General features: G+C 38.9%; 1 protein-coding gene across 3 annotated transcripts in view; it reads left to right on the top strand.

Annotated features, from left to right (window-relative positions):
* The window catches only part of CTTNBP2 (cortactin binding protein 2), a 181,851-nt gene that overhangs the window by 124,236 nt on the left and 42,752 nt on the right, over nt 1-14,863 (top strand). For all 3 annotated transcript variants that reach the window (XM_045847761.1, XM_045847770.1, XM_045847780.1), the window contains 2 exons: nt 1,887-1,982; nt 3,143-3,222. In XM_045847761.1, coding sequence (XP_045703717.1) covers nt 1,887-1,982; nt 3,143-3,222 — 176 coding nt within the window. The remainder of the gene's footprint in view (nt 1-1,886; nt 1,983-3,142; nt 3,223-14,863) is intronic.

Here is a 14,863-nt window from a genome sequence, read left to right on the forward strand (position 1 = left end):
ATCAAGGTGATGGCTGGTTACAGTGGAACCTTGGTTCTAAAACTTAATTCATTCCAGAAAACAAAGAAACAATTTGTTTGAAAACCAAATCTTTGTCACCTGAGAGACATGTGAGTGATCATACAGGTATCAGCATGAAAGTGTTGCTGGGTAGAGAATCCAGACCTGAAGTTTTGTTAGACAACTAAGGAAGGCATTTTTTCCATGAACAACTTGGTCAAGAACAACATTGTGTGAGAACCAACACATTTAAGAACTGAGGTTTGACTATCCATGAAACATTCTCAAAAGACCTTAGAAAGATAAGATTTGCTTTTTTGTGAGCATAGTAGTGCTAAGTAAATGTTAGTTATCCCTGGTGAGTTTCATTCCTCTTGAACCAGGAGAACTAACATCTGCAGTAACCAGTTAGTACTGTGCCAGAATTGTGCTGGGTGCTTCTTATTGGCACCTCAGCAAGTCCCCACAACAGGCTCATTTTACAGATAACTAGACAAGTTACACGATGACCTGTCTGAAGTGCAGCTAACAAGCAAAGCAGTCAGGACTCAAATCCCAGTCTATCTGATAGAAAAGCCTACTTACCTCGACAAAACCATGTTGTATAAGCAAAGTCCAGGTAGAGAGAAGGGCGGTTTTCATCATGCCATTAATGTATGGGCTAATTATAGTAGAAAGTGGTTTTTTTTCTTCACTCATACATGCTAATATACTTTGAAAATATATATTACTGCTAGATTTTTAAACATTCACAACAGTTTGTACAGCTCTTTGGCATGATTATTAAAATTACCATAATTATTACAAAAATATATAATTAAATAATTGCATTAAAAGAAGTTAGAAATGATTCTGAGCATCACATTTTGTTCATGCAACAGTGTGTTATTAAAGGTGTGAGTCAGCCTTAGGTGTCCGATAAACAAAGTCAGACAAACATGTTTTGAAGGAAATGGACCTCTACCATCCACCTTCATCCAGTTAATCTGGAAACTGGCAAAGGAAGATGGGTATTCACCGCTATTGGATAGATTTTCCTCTGAGCAATGGATTTCAGTGTTGATGCTCATCACTGAGGGTGGGGCACCCCAGTAGAATTTTAGATCTAAAATCATTGTGTACAGGGCTTAGTTTAGTTCCCGGCTGTAGCCACTTATAATTGGTAACTACATTGTTGTTGTTACTAATATATGTGTATGTCATTCTACTGTGTTGATAACCTAAGCTAAGTTAAAAGGACCCTGGCTAACAGGTAACAGTTATAGGTGGGGTAGGCATGTATGTTGGGGACATAGTGAGAATAGGTATTTAAGAATTGATCTGTGGAAGGAAAGAGATGAAAACAAGTTCTTATTACTAATCCCTCCATAGAGAAGGCACCTGTGAAGTAAGACCCTTTCTGAGTAAGAGCGAACAGAGGGCCCAGACTGTGAGAAGACTCCTGAGCACCTGAGGTTATCTGGGTTTTTTTCCTGTAATCTAAAAAATTGCTGGAAAGGGAGGCAGGGACTAAATCATAAAGGACCTGTTTCCTCTCTCAAAGTGCTTGGCCTTTGTGAAGTAGGCACTAGAAGAACAATGAATGATTGTGACCAGTTTGCTCTTGAAAACTTAACCCTAGAAGTCTTCAGTTGTATTTTCATGCTCAAGTTTTCTCCCAAAACTTCCCCAGGACAACTTTGGAAAAGCTTGTAGTTTGGAGGTCTTTCTCTTGACCTTCCCTAAAAGTTGTACTAGAAAGTTCACCACCTGTGACCCTTACAAATTCTCTCTATGCATTTGACAGTTTAAGCTCTGGATTCCTTGGAGTTTTCACTGAGGAGATCATATATCAACTTTTAGAAGAAAAATTACTTTTAAAACTCCTGACATTTTTTTTTAACTAGGGAGTGTGCCATGGTCAGAAGGTCAGAGCTCCACCCTGTCCCCGTGGGACTTTATGAGAAAGAATAAAGCAGAGCAAGTCACCGTGCTTTTATCAGGTAAAGATATTCGAAAGTGAGACATCACTGACAGAGCATTTGCTTCATGATTAATTAGAAGTGCCAGTTCTTAAACCTGCATGTTTTAGTCCTACATCCTCTAGCCATGCACATATGACTACCACTAATAAGTAGTGTTTGTTGGAACCTTCCATTAAGAAGGATACCTATGGTGATAATTGTTGATTCCTGCAATTTTGCTTACATTTCGTTAGGAACAAATCAGAGGCCAAACTGATGCTCTGATAAGAATGACAGAAAGGGTGTCAAAAGAAGTTTGTTAGTGTCAAGTACAGTGTATGATTAATATAATTACTCTAATGGTACCAGCTAATGTTTAGTGAGTACCTACTATATGCTAAGCCCTGTTTACAGCACATTAAAAAGTATAAGTTCATGCGCTGGCAGGGTGTCTCAGTTGGAGCATCATCCTGTACACCAAAAAGGTTGCAGGCTCAGTCCCTGGTCAGGGCACACACCTAGGTAGCAGTTTCAATCCCCAGTCAGAGCATGTATGGGAGGCAGCCGATCAATGTTTCTCCCACATCTCCCACTTCCTTCTCTCTTTCTCTCCCTTTCTCTCTCTCTCTCTTTCCCTTTCTTTCTAAAGCCAATGAAAATATCTTCAGGCGGGGAATTTTTTAAGTATAAATTCATTTAATACTTATAACAACCCAAAGGGATACATATTTCTGTTTGTCCTCGTTTTATATATAAGGAAATTACAACCCAAAGGGATACATATTGCTGTTTGTCCTCGTTTTATATACAAGGAAATTAAAGCTCAGATTGAAGGCTGCAGATTTCATCATGTATTTCCCATACTTGGGAATGGAGTCTTTAAAAATTCAGTTGCAACTAATAAAGTTTTATTTTATTATTTGAATAATACTTAGTTTTAAAAAAGTACAGGGTTCTCCTAGAAAATTCCTTTAGGCTCAAATAATGCATTGAAATAACAGCAAAACTTATGGGGGGTTGGGGAGATGGAGCTGGGGAATGGGCCCAAAGGGAGGCCCCAGACCTGTGCACTGATGCTGACCAAGACTAGAGCTTTCTGAAGATTGGAACTAAGCTGTGATGGTGTTTGTTTATAAAGAGTAAAATAGTGAATGCACTGATCAGAGCTGGTGTTTCTTCTCTGTTTTTCTTTCTTACAGGTCCTCAAGAAGGCTGCCTCTGTAGTGTGACTTACGCATCTATGATTCCTCTTCAGATGCTGCAGAACTACCTCAGGCTGGTAGGTGGACGTTGTTGAGTGGAGCCTCACACTCCCATCCCTCACACCAGGTGTCCCATTTTGATGTTTAGAAGAATGTGAGCTTTTGCCCGCCCTATTCCCTGTGCCCTGACCCCATTACCTTCCCCAGTAGCCCCCTCCTTGGGAGGCTGCTGGTCACTTAGTTCTAGATTTCTGTCATTGCCACCCAGGTGTTCATTACCTGCATCCAGAGACCACCTGTGAGTTATGAGTGTTGTAATTTGAACAAGAGGAGATTGTCTTTCCCTAACAAGGACTTGACATCAAGTAACTATCAATATGGAAGAGAATGGCTATAAACAATGCCAAGATGCCTTGCTATAAATTTTTATAATTAAAAAAACAAGTAAATTAGCATTAGTGTGAATTTTGATTTGGCCACTTAACAGAAACCAGAAAACTATAGCTTACACAGTGTAGAAGTTTGTTTTTCTCAAATATAGAAGTCCTGGCAGGTGAGAGATCCAGGGAGAGTGCAGGGGCCAGGTGACCCCTGCAGCACCTTCTCTCTCAGTACTCCACTATTCCCTGGGCCGTGGCTTGTGTGGCCTGTCTGAGAGTCACCACTGCATCCCCAGGCTCCAGCCTGAGAGAGGAAAGCCTGGAGGGCACGCCTCTTCCTTTCAGGTGGGTTGCACACACCATTCCTGTCCACATCCCCCTGACCAGAATTTAGACACATGTCCACGTGGGACTAGCAAGTGTGGTGTTTTGCTGGGCAACTCTGCTAATATTAGGCAGTTCTGTTACTAAAATACAGAAGTAGGGAGTATGATTATCAAGAACAAATAGCAAATCCTCAATACAAAATGGATAAATATAATGCTTTGCATTTGTCCAGTACTTATTACATGCTAGTCAATATATCTTATTTATTGATTCCTGAAAATGTCCCTCCGAAGTAGATAATACCACCCATTTTATAAATATACATGAGGAAACTGAAGCAAAGAGAGGTAAAATAGTTACAAGGCCGCATAGCTACAGACTGATGAAGCTAGGGTTATGCAGTCCCAGATACACATGTGTGTCTGTATGTGAGGTCTCTCTAAAACTCATGTTGGTAGTGCAAAACATTAACTAAATAATGATTTTTGCATTAGATTGTAGGAGTGTCAGTGCGTATACCGACAGGTTGCCAGCTCCATCCCTGGTCCAGGCACACATTTCTCACATCGATATTTCTCTCTCCCCCTCCCTTCCTCTCTAAAATCAATTAAAAAAAAACAAAACCTTGGGTGAGGTTTTTTCTAAAAAAGTAAATGGGTTTGAGTATGACACTTTACAAAAATTGTTTTTATTAACTATGAATTGATGTCTTTTTTCCTGATGAAAAGAAGTATTTTTTAGTACAGATCAGAAGATTTTCATTCAATATAATTAAAGTTGTAAAAAAAAATTGCCCTTTTTACTGTTCTCATCTATTAGCACTCAATTTCTGAGCATTCCAAGACAGTTAATGTAGAATTTTAAATTGCATTAATAATCCCCACTGTAGCAAACAGTATATTCCATAGTTCATTACTCTTCCCCCTTCAATGAACATGGGGTTTTAAGTAAGATGAAAATGATACCAGTTTCCATAATCTTAAAATCAAGGTAAAACAAACATCTTCGTGGTCCAATAACTTATAAAATGTAACCAGGTCGCCAGACCAACATACTAGTGTACAACTTTAACAATTTCTAACAGCAAAATACCTGGAATAGCAATTAATAAATGTGTTCATTGTATTGTAATTTCTTTGTAAGAAGTAATTTTTTAAAAGTACTCTCTAGCTCAACTGCTGGCAAACATGAAAGATATCAAAGATCTTGTTTATCTCCACTTGTCCCAGTCAAATCAGGTGAATCCTTGCTGGGTTCAACAAAAACAGATTCAAAAACAGCTTTCTGTTCATTCAAAGGAATCAGCAGCTGTGGCTGCTTTTAATTAGTGTTGTGTTGGTCAAAGATTGTTGCTGCATAGAAATTTTACTGGATTCCAGTGTTTTTCTACCTCTTCTTTTACCAAAATTGTGACATAATTATCAGGTGTAAGTCCTGCTTTTCTGATCATCAAGACGAGCCAGAAGCCCTTATGAAAAGACGTATTGAAAACCATTCATTCCATTGATCTAGTTAGGCCCAAAGTTGCGATTGACCTTTGTAAAAGTAGTTACAGTAGCATAAAAACATTCAAAGACCTTACAATTTAGGATAGGTGGTGTCTTCTCACTTTTACTTCTTTCATTTGCTGTTTGCTCCTCTTCTCTAGTACATCAAAGTAAGCCTGTGGGTTTTATGAAAATGGGAAGGGGATCTGTCTCATTCCCTTGGTTAAGTGCAGCCTGAAGTTGTGCCACCAACTTGTTTTGTGAATTTCAGGCTCTCAGTGGAGTCAGATCCTACAACCACTTCTCTCCTTCCCCCTCCTCAGTGTCTCTGTTCCAGGCCAGGTTATCGCTCAGAGCTTCTCATTCACCTGTTTAGCTAATAAAATGAATAGAAAACTGAGTTACAACTGCATTTTAGCCTTATCTGAGTAGATCTGTGAAATGAAATGTCCACTAGTCACATTCCAGTTGCAATTATGGGTATGCCTCCTAATGCGTAAGGCATAGTTTGACTACCATTGACCAGCAAACCAGACACTAAATGAGCACTGTTGTGAACTCTGTTCTCAATTTAATGAGTGTAGACAAGGACTTTTTTAATCTAACAATTAACTCGTGGATGAAAATAAAAAGTATCACTTGTGTTAGCAATTGCTTCAAAATTTAAATGAGTGAGGCAATAGTATACTATAATGGTTGTCAGTGTTTCCTCTTCCATACAAGATTATAAACCCCTTAAGGAGAGAGACCATGTGTTATGCATTTTTGTATTTTGTGTAATTATTTAATTCAGTTGTTTGACAACTATTTACTGAAAGCCTCCTAAATCCAGACAGTTTTAGGAATTTAGGATATAGTTATGTATAAATAAGATGCATTCCCTAAATGCATGGAGCTTATATTCTACTGGGGAAGACAGATAAAAAACAAACAATAAATACATATAATGTGAGGTCAGCACTATTTATAAATATAAGGAAAAATAAAGCAGGTGAGGACATTAAAGCTAGTGGAAGGAATGGACAGTGGATGGAGTTGATAGGAAAGACCTTTTTGTGGTAACAGGTAAACAGAAGACCAAGTGAAGTGAAGGCCTCATGGAGGGTGTTTGAAGCAGATGAATTAGCATGTACAAAAATAGTTATATGCACACTGTTGTGCTTTAGAATTGTTGAAAATCTGTACAATAGAGGTGCAACCCTAGTAATATCTGACTTTAATGACTATTTCTTATATGCCAAGCTCTGTTCTAAGTATATAGATTGTCTCATTTAATCATTCTATAAGGTAGGTACTTATACCAGTTACGCCCATTTTAGAGGTAAATAAACCAAGATTCACAATAATTTGCCTAAGGTCCTCAGCAAGTAAGTGGTAGAATCTAAGGAGTTGAACTTAGGCTGTCTTCTGTTCACATGCATTTAATCATAGTTTATACTAGTTATTAACCTATTGGTTAAGAAAGAATTATAGTAATCAGTTTTTATTATGTACGTAAATGTGTTATATAAAATGCATGTATTAAGGCCTTTATGCAGAAAACCATATGGATTGAAGACTTTAAATCAGGCATTTAAAGTAAATGATGTTATTTTTAAATACTTTCATTAAATAGTTAAATTAAGACAAATACATTTAAATCTCCATTTTTGAGTTAATATGGAAACATTTAACTTGAGTTTTTAATCATTAATAATTTATAGTAGTTGAACTTTTTCTATTAACTCAATCTTTTCTCTTAGCCAGTTAGCAGTTTTTATTAGCTTATTCATAGCTTTGTATTTTAATAACTTAGTGATTATAAATGATTATTAGAAGAATATAGAAAATACTTGAATAGAGCATACTAATTAGAAAAATACTTGAATAGATCATGCTAATAAATGAGCCCTATTTTTATAACATTTTATTGATTATGCTATTACAGTTGTCCCATTTTTTTTCTCCCCTTTATTCCCCTCCACCGTGTACAACCCTCCCACCATTCCTTCACCTTAGTTCATGTCCATGGGTCATACATATAAGTTCTTTGGCTTCTACATTTCCCATATTATTCTTAACCTCCCCCCGTCTATTTTGTACCTACCATTTATGCTTCTTATTCCCTGTACCTTTTCCTCTATTCCCCCCTCCCACTCCCCACTGATAACCCTCCATGTGATTTCCATTTCTGTGATGCTGTTCTTGTTCTAGTTGTTTGTTTAGTTCATTTTTGTTTTTGTTTTTTTTAGGTTCTGTTGTTGATAGTTGGGAATTTGTTCTCATTTTACTATTTGTATTTTTGATCTTCTCTTTCTTAGATAAATCCCTTTAACATTTCATATATAAGAGCTTGGTGATGATGAACTCCTTTAACTTGACCCTATCTGGGAAGCACTTTATCTGCCTTTCCATTTTAAATGATGTCTTTGCTGGGTAGAATAATCTTAGATGTAGGTCCTTGCCTTTCATGACTTCGAATACTTCTTTCCAACCCTTTCTTGCCTGCAAGGTTTCTTTTGGGAAATGAACTGATAGTCTTATGGGAACTCCTTTGTAGGTAACTGTCTTCTTTTCTCTTGCTGCTTTTAAGATTCTCTCCTTAAGTTCTTGAGTAACTTAATTATGATGTCTCTTGGTGTGTCTTTTCTTGGATTCAACTTCTCTGGGACTCTGAGCTTCCTGGAAGTCTATTTCCTTTGCCAGACTAGGGAAGTTCCCCTACATTATGTTTTCAAATAAGTTTTCAATTTCTTGCTATTCTTCTTCTCCTTCTGGCACCCCTATGATTTGGATGTTGGAATATTTAAAGTTGTCCAGGAGGTTTCTAAGCCTCACCTCATTTTTTGAATTCTTTCTTCATTCTGTTCTGGATGAATGTTTGTTTCTTCCTTCTACTCCAAACCATAGATCTTAGTCCCATTTTCCTTCCCTTCACTATTGGTCCCTATACATTTCCCTTTATTTCACTTTTCATAGCCTTTACTTTTTCCTCTATTTTGCGACCATACTCAACCATTTCTGTGAGCATCCTGATTACTAGTGTTTTGAACAGTGTATCTGATAGGTTGGCTATCTCTTCATCGCTTAGTTATGTTTTTTCTGGATCTTTGATCTGTTTTTTCATTTGGGCCATATTTTATTGTCTTGGCATACCAGTTACATAGTAAGGGGCAGGGCATTGGATATTTGCCAGGGTGGGGCAACCCATGTGGCTGCATTATGGTGCTGTATGTGGAGGAGGGGTCTGAGAGGGAACAGTGCTGCTTACTCAGCTCTCTGCCAGCTTTCATTCACTTTGTCCTCTACCCACAAGTAAATTGGGCCCTTCTGGTGCTGATTCCCAGGTAGTTGGTTTTGTGTACATTCTAGGACCCTGTGGATCTCTGCAACAAACTCTCCTGTGAGGCTGGGAGTTTCTCCTGCCACCTCAACCCCCACAGGTGTTTTCAGTCAGAGGTTCTGAGACTTTATTTCCCTGCACTGGAACCTTGGGTTGGGAGGTCTGTCTCACTCCCCAGTTATTCCTCCCAGTTTATCCACATGCAAATGTGGAAACACTTGCTCCTCCAGCTGCCACCTTGCCTGCCCCGTCCTCCAGTCACTGCCTTGCCATGAGTTCTCTCTGTTCCAACTGCCCATCTCCGCCCTTGCTACCAGTCTGGATGAATGTTTCCTCTATAAGTCGTTGGTTGTCGGACTTCCGTAGAGTTCGATTTTCTGTCAGTTCTGGTTATTTTTTGCTTTTAAATTTCTTGTTGTCCTTCTTTTGGTTGGCAAAGTGTGTGTGCCTATGCCTAAAAATAGGGCTATTTTTAAAATGTACTACCCTGATTCCAGCAGGACATAATTCTTTAGATTCTTCCACTTATTTATTTATCAGCTGTCCACTTCAGTCCTCACTAGATTATATTTATTTTCATAAATCCCAAAATAAATTTGCTATGTTCCCATAAAAATAATCTCATAAATACTGGTTATGTACCTAAAACAGCCCACAATGTCTCCATCAATCTCTGTAGTGGATGACCATGTCCAGCCTGGTCTTTTTCAAGGTGTAGAGGAGCCAGGCTGGGTGATGTCCCAGTGGGAGGAGGAGGCCAGTTTCCTGGTGTGAGGAAGAGGTGGCTCCAACACCAGTGGATCCTTAGACTCCCATGGTTGTAGTGGAAGAAGATGCTAGCCAGTTGTGCTGCTGTCAGTCCAGAGGAGGTCTGGAGCAGGAAGAGTTCATGAGTGCTAGAGCTACAAAGGAGGGTTATGGTCAAGATGTCTAGAGTTTTATATTTTTATTTTTTATATAATCTTAATTATATTTTTCAAGTACTGTTTAGTCCCTTTATATCCCCTTCCCCCAAGCACTCACCACACTGTTGTCCATCAGTCCTTTTTCCTTAAATAACTATAATACCCAAGTTAGTATATTTATGTTAATAAATGATGGCCTAGCTTTATTTGAATTTAGTAACCAAGTCTGAACTTGGCTTTTACAGTTTCAATGGGGTAATTTTTAAAAATAGAAAATGTGTGTCTTCATTTGTGAACTTCATTTGTGTCTTCATTTATAATTTCTCTTCAGTTTCATACTCTCACACCTATTCTGTTAAGAGGGACCTCAGCAAATGGTTAAAACCTTCTCTAACAAGAAGGACTCCAGTTTTGTGTATTCCCCGTGCTGGATGTACAAATATATTTGGGGGATTTTATATGAATAAATTGATAGTAACTGTCATTTGTGGCTCTGAAGTCATATATGAATTATTTCTTTAAAACTGAGTGTAAGAAGAGGTCAGAATGAAAGTTCTAGCTATAGAGCCTGACATGTTAGGCTATAGCCATCCCGATTTCATTGGTTTGGTAAAGACCTTTTATTTTTCATTCTATGTTGAGTTCAGCATCTTACCACAACCTGGCCTGAAACTGTCTCAATACTATAGAAGCTTTTCCTCAGACTCTGACAAATAGAAATCCAAATAAAAGCTGAAGTATATTGTCACAATTCTGAAATAATGCCACAAGTCTGAAACCACATTATATTTGCCACATTGACCATAGTGGAGATTACAGCTCCTCTTGCAAACTCCAGTTCTGCAGAAAAAAACACTGCAGGGAAAAAAATAAAGGGATGGATGGGCCTTTGTTGAGGTCATTGTTCCATTTAATCCAGAATTCATTTGCCTCACAAAGCACTAATTGACATGTGATAACAGCTTCCTGAATAGGCTGTGGAGACCCCAGAATAAAAGGGATTGGTACCAAATGTGGTGATAAGGCCCAAGTCCCTTCACTAATAAACAAAAATGTTACACTGTAAGCATGCACTTAGGGATTCTGACAACTACAGTTCACCTTTTTAGAAATTAACTTTGATTTTCATTTTCAAAGAACAGCTCTCCTTTTAGCACAATTAAAATATTTACCTCTTATTCTAAAAAACCTGCCTGTTTGCTTGCCTGTCTTTCTGTGCATCTACCTACCTATCTCTCTTTAGAGCCCTCTGGTGGAAGCACATAGCATATATAATTATTATACCTCAGATCTTAGTATTTAGAGAAATGTAAATGGTAATGCTAGAATAGCTAACTGTGTTTTCTTGGCATAGCTTTGCATGTTTGCACCAGTCTCAGTAGAGTAATAGGCTCCCAGCAATTAATTTTTTTGGTTCAGAACTTAAATGGTAACCAACACAACTATATCATTGACCAGATAGAACAAAATAACATTGACAAAAATTGATAATGCCTGAAGTGAGGAGAAACCTACTATTGGAATGCATGTGTTTGTTTTTCTCTTTTTTTGCTTACTTTATTCACTTATTTGTAGTTTACCCTTTTTCAGAGAGGATAATAGTCTATGTGAACACAAAATGCTTACTGCTAGTGAACAGCCTTTTCAATGAAATTTTAAATGGAATGTTTCCTACCTGTGTTTCGTAAGACCCCTACAATCTGAAAACAAATGAGGTGTTGAAATTGAAGACAGCTTATCTGCAAAGCTGGGTCTCTTGCTGTTATATGATTTCAAAATCGATCTTAAGAAAGTACAGGCTGTTTGACAGGATGGCTGTAATGAATAGAGAGCACTCTTATTTTCAAAAGTGAGATAAGATTAAATAACAATGCTACTTGAAAATCTCAGAGGTTGAATATTCAATAAATCTTGAAATTCTATATTCAATTTCACTGTTGTGAAACAATCCATTCTTTGTGAGAGAATTTCTACCCATAAGTCATGGCAGTTTGAAATTAATTTGGAGAGCTCAAGACTTACGGTTTAAAGTTGCGCCTGGCTTGCAATACCTAACATGCAGTTTCCCACTGAAATACTTTTGAAAAGTGATAAAACCTCACAATAACAGAAAAAATAGAACTGAGTTCTATTTTTGATGATAATCTAGAAAAACTTTCTACTGCCTTTATAGGGGCAAAAGAGTGTTAGGCTTGCTTATTTGAGGCCAACTAGAAATTAGGTAGGAAAACACTTTTAATGCCCTTCTACTATTGGCAGCATAAAGGCATCAAATTATTACCCACAATTGTACCTTGGTTCAGCAACCTCAGTACTTGAGTTCTGGTTAAGAAAGAACTCAGAGCCAAGACTCAAATATAAGCAAATTTATGTAGAAAGTCATAGAGGTAGAAGAGTGAGCCATAGAAGAATCGAGCCAGTTGGGCTGCATGGGCTCAGGAAACAAGTTACACAGGCAAAAGAAGGGCCCTTGGAACTTCCAAGAAAGAAAATAGAATGCACCTGTGGGGAGGAGACAGGGAAAGGCACAGGCATACTCGTAAAAGAGAGAGTGCCCCCAGTGGGGAAAAGGTGGAGAAAGGTATGGGTATGGTAGAGAAACAGAGAGACAGACCCACAGATACCATGCTGAGTTGTTTGTCTTGAGGGTTTTTATCTTTTATCTGGAGGTCTCGGGCGTGGGGGAGGGGGGGTCTCAATAGAATATTGGTTACCTTCCCAGGTGTGCCCTTTCAGAGTCTTGGTTCTCTACTGACTAGTTGGCCCCAGGGCAGGGGTTCCTGATGGTGTCGCCCCTACCTTGCTTTTTTGGGCCTAGAGCTGAAACACAACTGAAGCCTAGATGTTATCTCTACGGATTAATGTTAAGGGAGTTACTGTGGAAGGGTTTTTATGGGAGTTGTGTGAGGCCATTCTCTGGTCCCCTTTTTCCTCCTCTAAGGGGGTCTGCCACATGACTAGTGACATCCCAGGTGAGGGAAGGTCAAGGAGTACTCAGACTACATGACCAGCAATATGAAAGGTCAGCAGAGTCTAAACCACATGACCAGTGATATGCTAGCGGGGGAAAGGTCACCCTGGCAGTGAGGTCCCACCCTACAATTGTCCATTTGCTAGGTACCCAGGGCTTTCCACTCTTGGTGACCTTTCATACTTGGCCTATCACCCTTGCTCTGCTCATGCCTCTCTAATTGCCTGTTACACTATTATTATCTTACTAATATTTAAAAAGGCAAGATTTATGCTGGTGAGAAAATGGACATATAACCTTGACTTTAGAATCTCTGCTTTCTGCACTACCATGATATGCTCCTTTACCTTCTGTCAGTACAGGTCCTTCCACATTCATTCAGGGATGAAAACTCCTGGAAATACCTAGCAGGAAGTCAGTTGGGCTTGGGGAGATTGTGCCACATGTGGATAGTGTATTAGATAAACACTATCAGTGGGTGGATGCAGGAGCATCCTGCTCCCTGGGACTGCAGTTTTATCTCATGCATTTGTCTGCCATGATAAACAGCAAGAGTTCAGCCTACTGAACTCTCCAGCTAGTCCTGGATCCTAGAATTTAGCTATAAACTCTATAGACATCAGCCCACTACCCACCCAATGGCCTAAGGCAGGAATTCAGTCAAAAAAATTACTGGACACCAAATGAAGCCTGTCTTGGTCCCCACATCCTGCTTTCCTGCAGAATTCTTCCAGTGATTACATAAGTACTAATAACAAGTTAACATTACTTAGGAAGAATACTGCAAAAGAAGAGCAGAGTTAATCATTTTCAAAACTCGAAAGAAAAGCACACCTTAAAAATTACTAGAAAAAAGTAGGAACTTATGCTTATTCTCTAGAGAATGCAAGGAGACAGACTATGAAAGCAGGACAATAAAGCCATGGTAGAGTGCAGGCTAAGATTAAAAAGAAAAGTGTTGGAAAGGAGGTGGACAAGGTAAGGAAGTATAACAACAATTAAAAATGCAGTGGTTTCATTAAACTGTACTTGAGACAATAAAGAACAGAAATGAGACAGGGAATAGTCAGTGTTGTAAGAAGTCTAACTTGAGCTCTCCCAGAATGTAGGAGGACAGAGTTATGATGATGATAGATGTCCTCACAGAGCTCAGAAAGGGAACATAAGTAAGCATGATAATGTCACCAGATAGAGAAGGTTCTTTGAGGTGTTACAGGAAAGAATTCAGGGACACACACACAGGTGGGGTTCAAGTGGCAGTGGCTAGATTTATTAACGCAAAAATACACTCAGAGAGTGGGCAGGCTGAAAGAGCAAATGCCCCTTAAAGCAAAAGTACACTCTCAGAGAATGGGAGAGAGCAGGTGAATTCAAAAAGCAACTGCATGGATCCTTTGGGATTATGATCCCTTTGTTCTCGTGGGCTGGGAGAAGAGTGAGTCTATTTAGAACTATCCCATCCCTAAAAAGAGCAGGCTTATTTTTAACCTATCCAATCCTGTCCTGTTTTCTTTAGGCTAGTGTCCTACCACTTTGGCTCCTACCCACAATTCTCTAGGTTTGCCCACAATGGGGGATGGAGAGGTATCAAAAATGCAATGCTAATTTATTATAATTGGTATAATGGGAGGAGAGGTCACTTCAAGGTGATTTGTGTACAGGTCTGTACAGGAGCTAATAATAGACAATTCCCTCTACCCCTTTCTCTCTCCTCTCAGGATGCCTGTGGTTTGTCCCAGGCCTGTTGAGCTGGTGGAACTATGTCATCTACTGCCCCCCCTCCCCATCGTGACTGCAAGACTATTTACCCACTTAGACAGGTTTTGGGGTTTTTTTGCTCCCTCTTTCCTTGTTAATATCTAACTAGCTGCCTACTCTAACATTGAATGATAGGTTAGAAATAGCAGAACTAGAAAAGGAGAAATTACCAAAACCATAATGGGAGGAAAATTGTCTAAGCCAAAAAGCAGATTTGGCTATGCATGTCTATAGGATTTACCATGTTTCATTTAAAATTGGGAGAGACCACAACTAGACAAATCTGGGTTACATTTTTATATTACAGGTACAATTTATTTATCCCCTAAGCTTCCCCATCTTATAGGTACAAATGAGAACAGATTATTCTTTAAAAATTATTTTTAGTAATAATTTACCTCTGCGGTTGGTAGCTCCATAGCCTCACTCCCTAGAAACAGAACCTCACCTGAGCTTGCTAGGATATCCTGTCTCCCATGTCTGTGCGGCAGTCCCTGTCCATGTCTTGCTCCTCACTGGCAGGTCGACCATTGCTTGGCTCACAGACCCTCTACCACAGAAAACAGCC

This window comes from Phyllostomus hastatus, unplaced genomic scaffold (assembly GCF_019186645.2).
Source record: "Phyllostomus hastatus isolate PE091 unplaced genomic scaffold, TTU_PhHast_1.1 phas_contig_118, whole genome shotgun sequence".
In the NCBI taxonomy this organism is placed as follows: domain Eukaryota; kingdom Metazoa; phylum Chordata; class Mammalia; order Chiroptera; family Phyllostomidae; genus Phyllostomus; species Phyllostomus hastatus.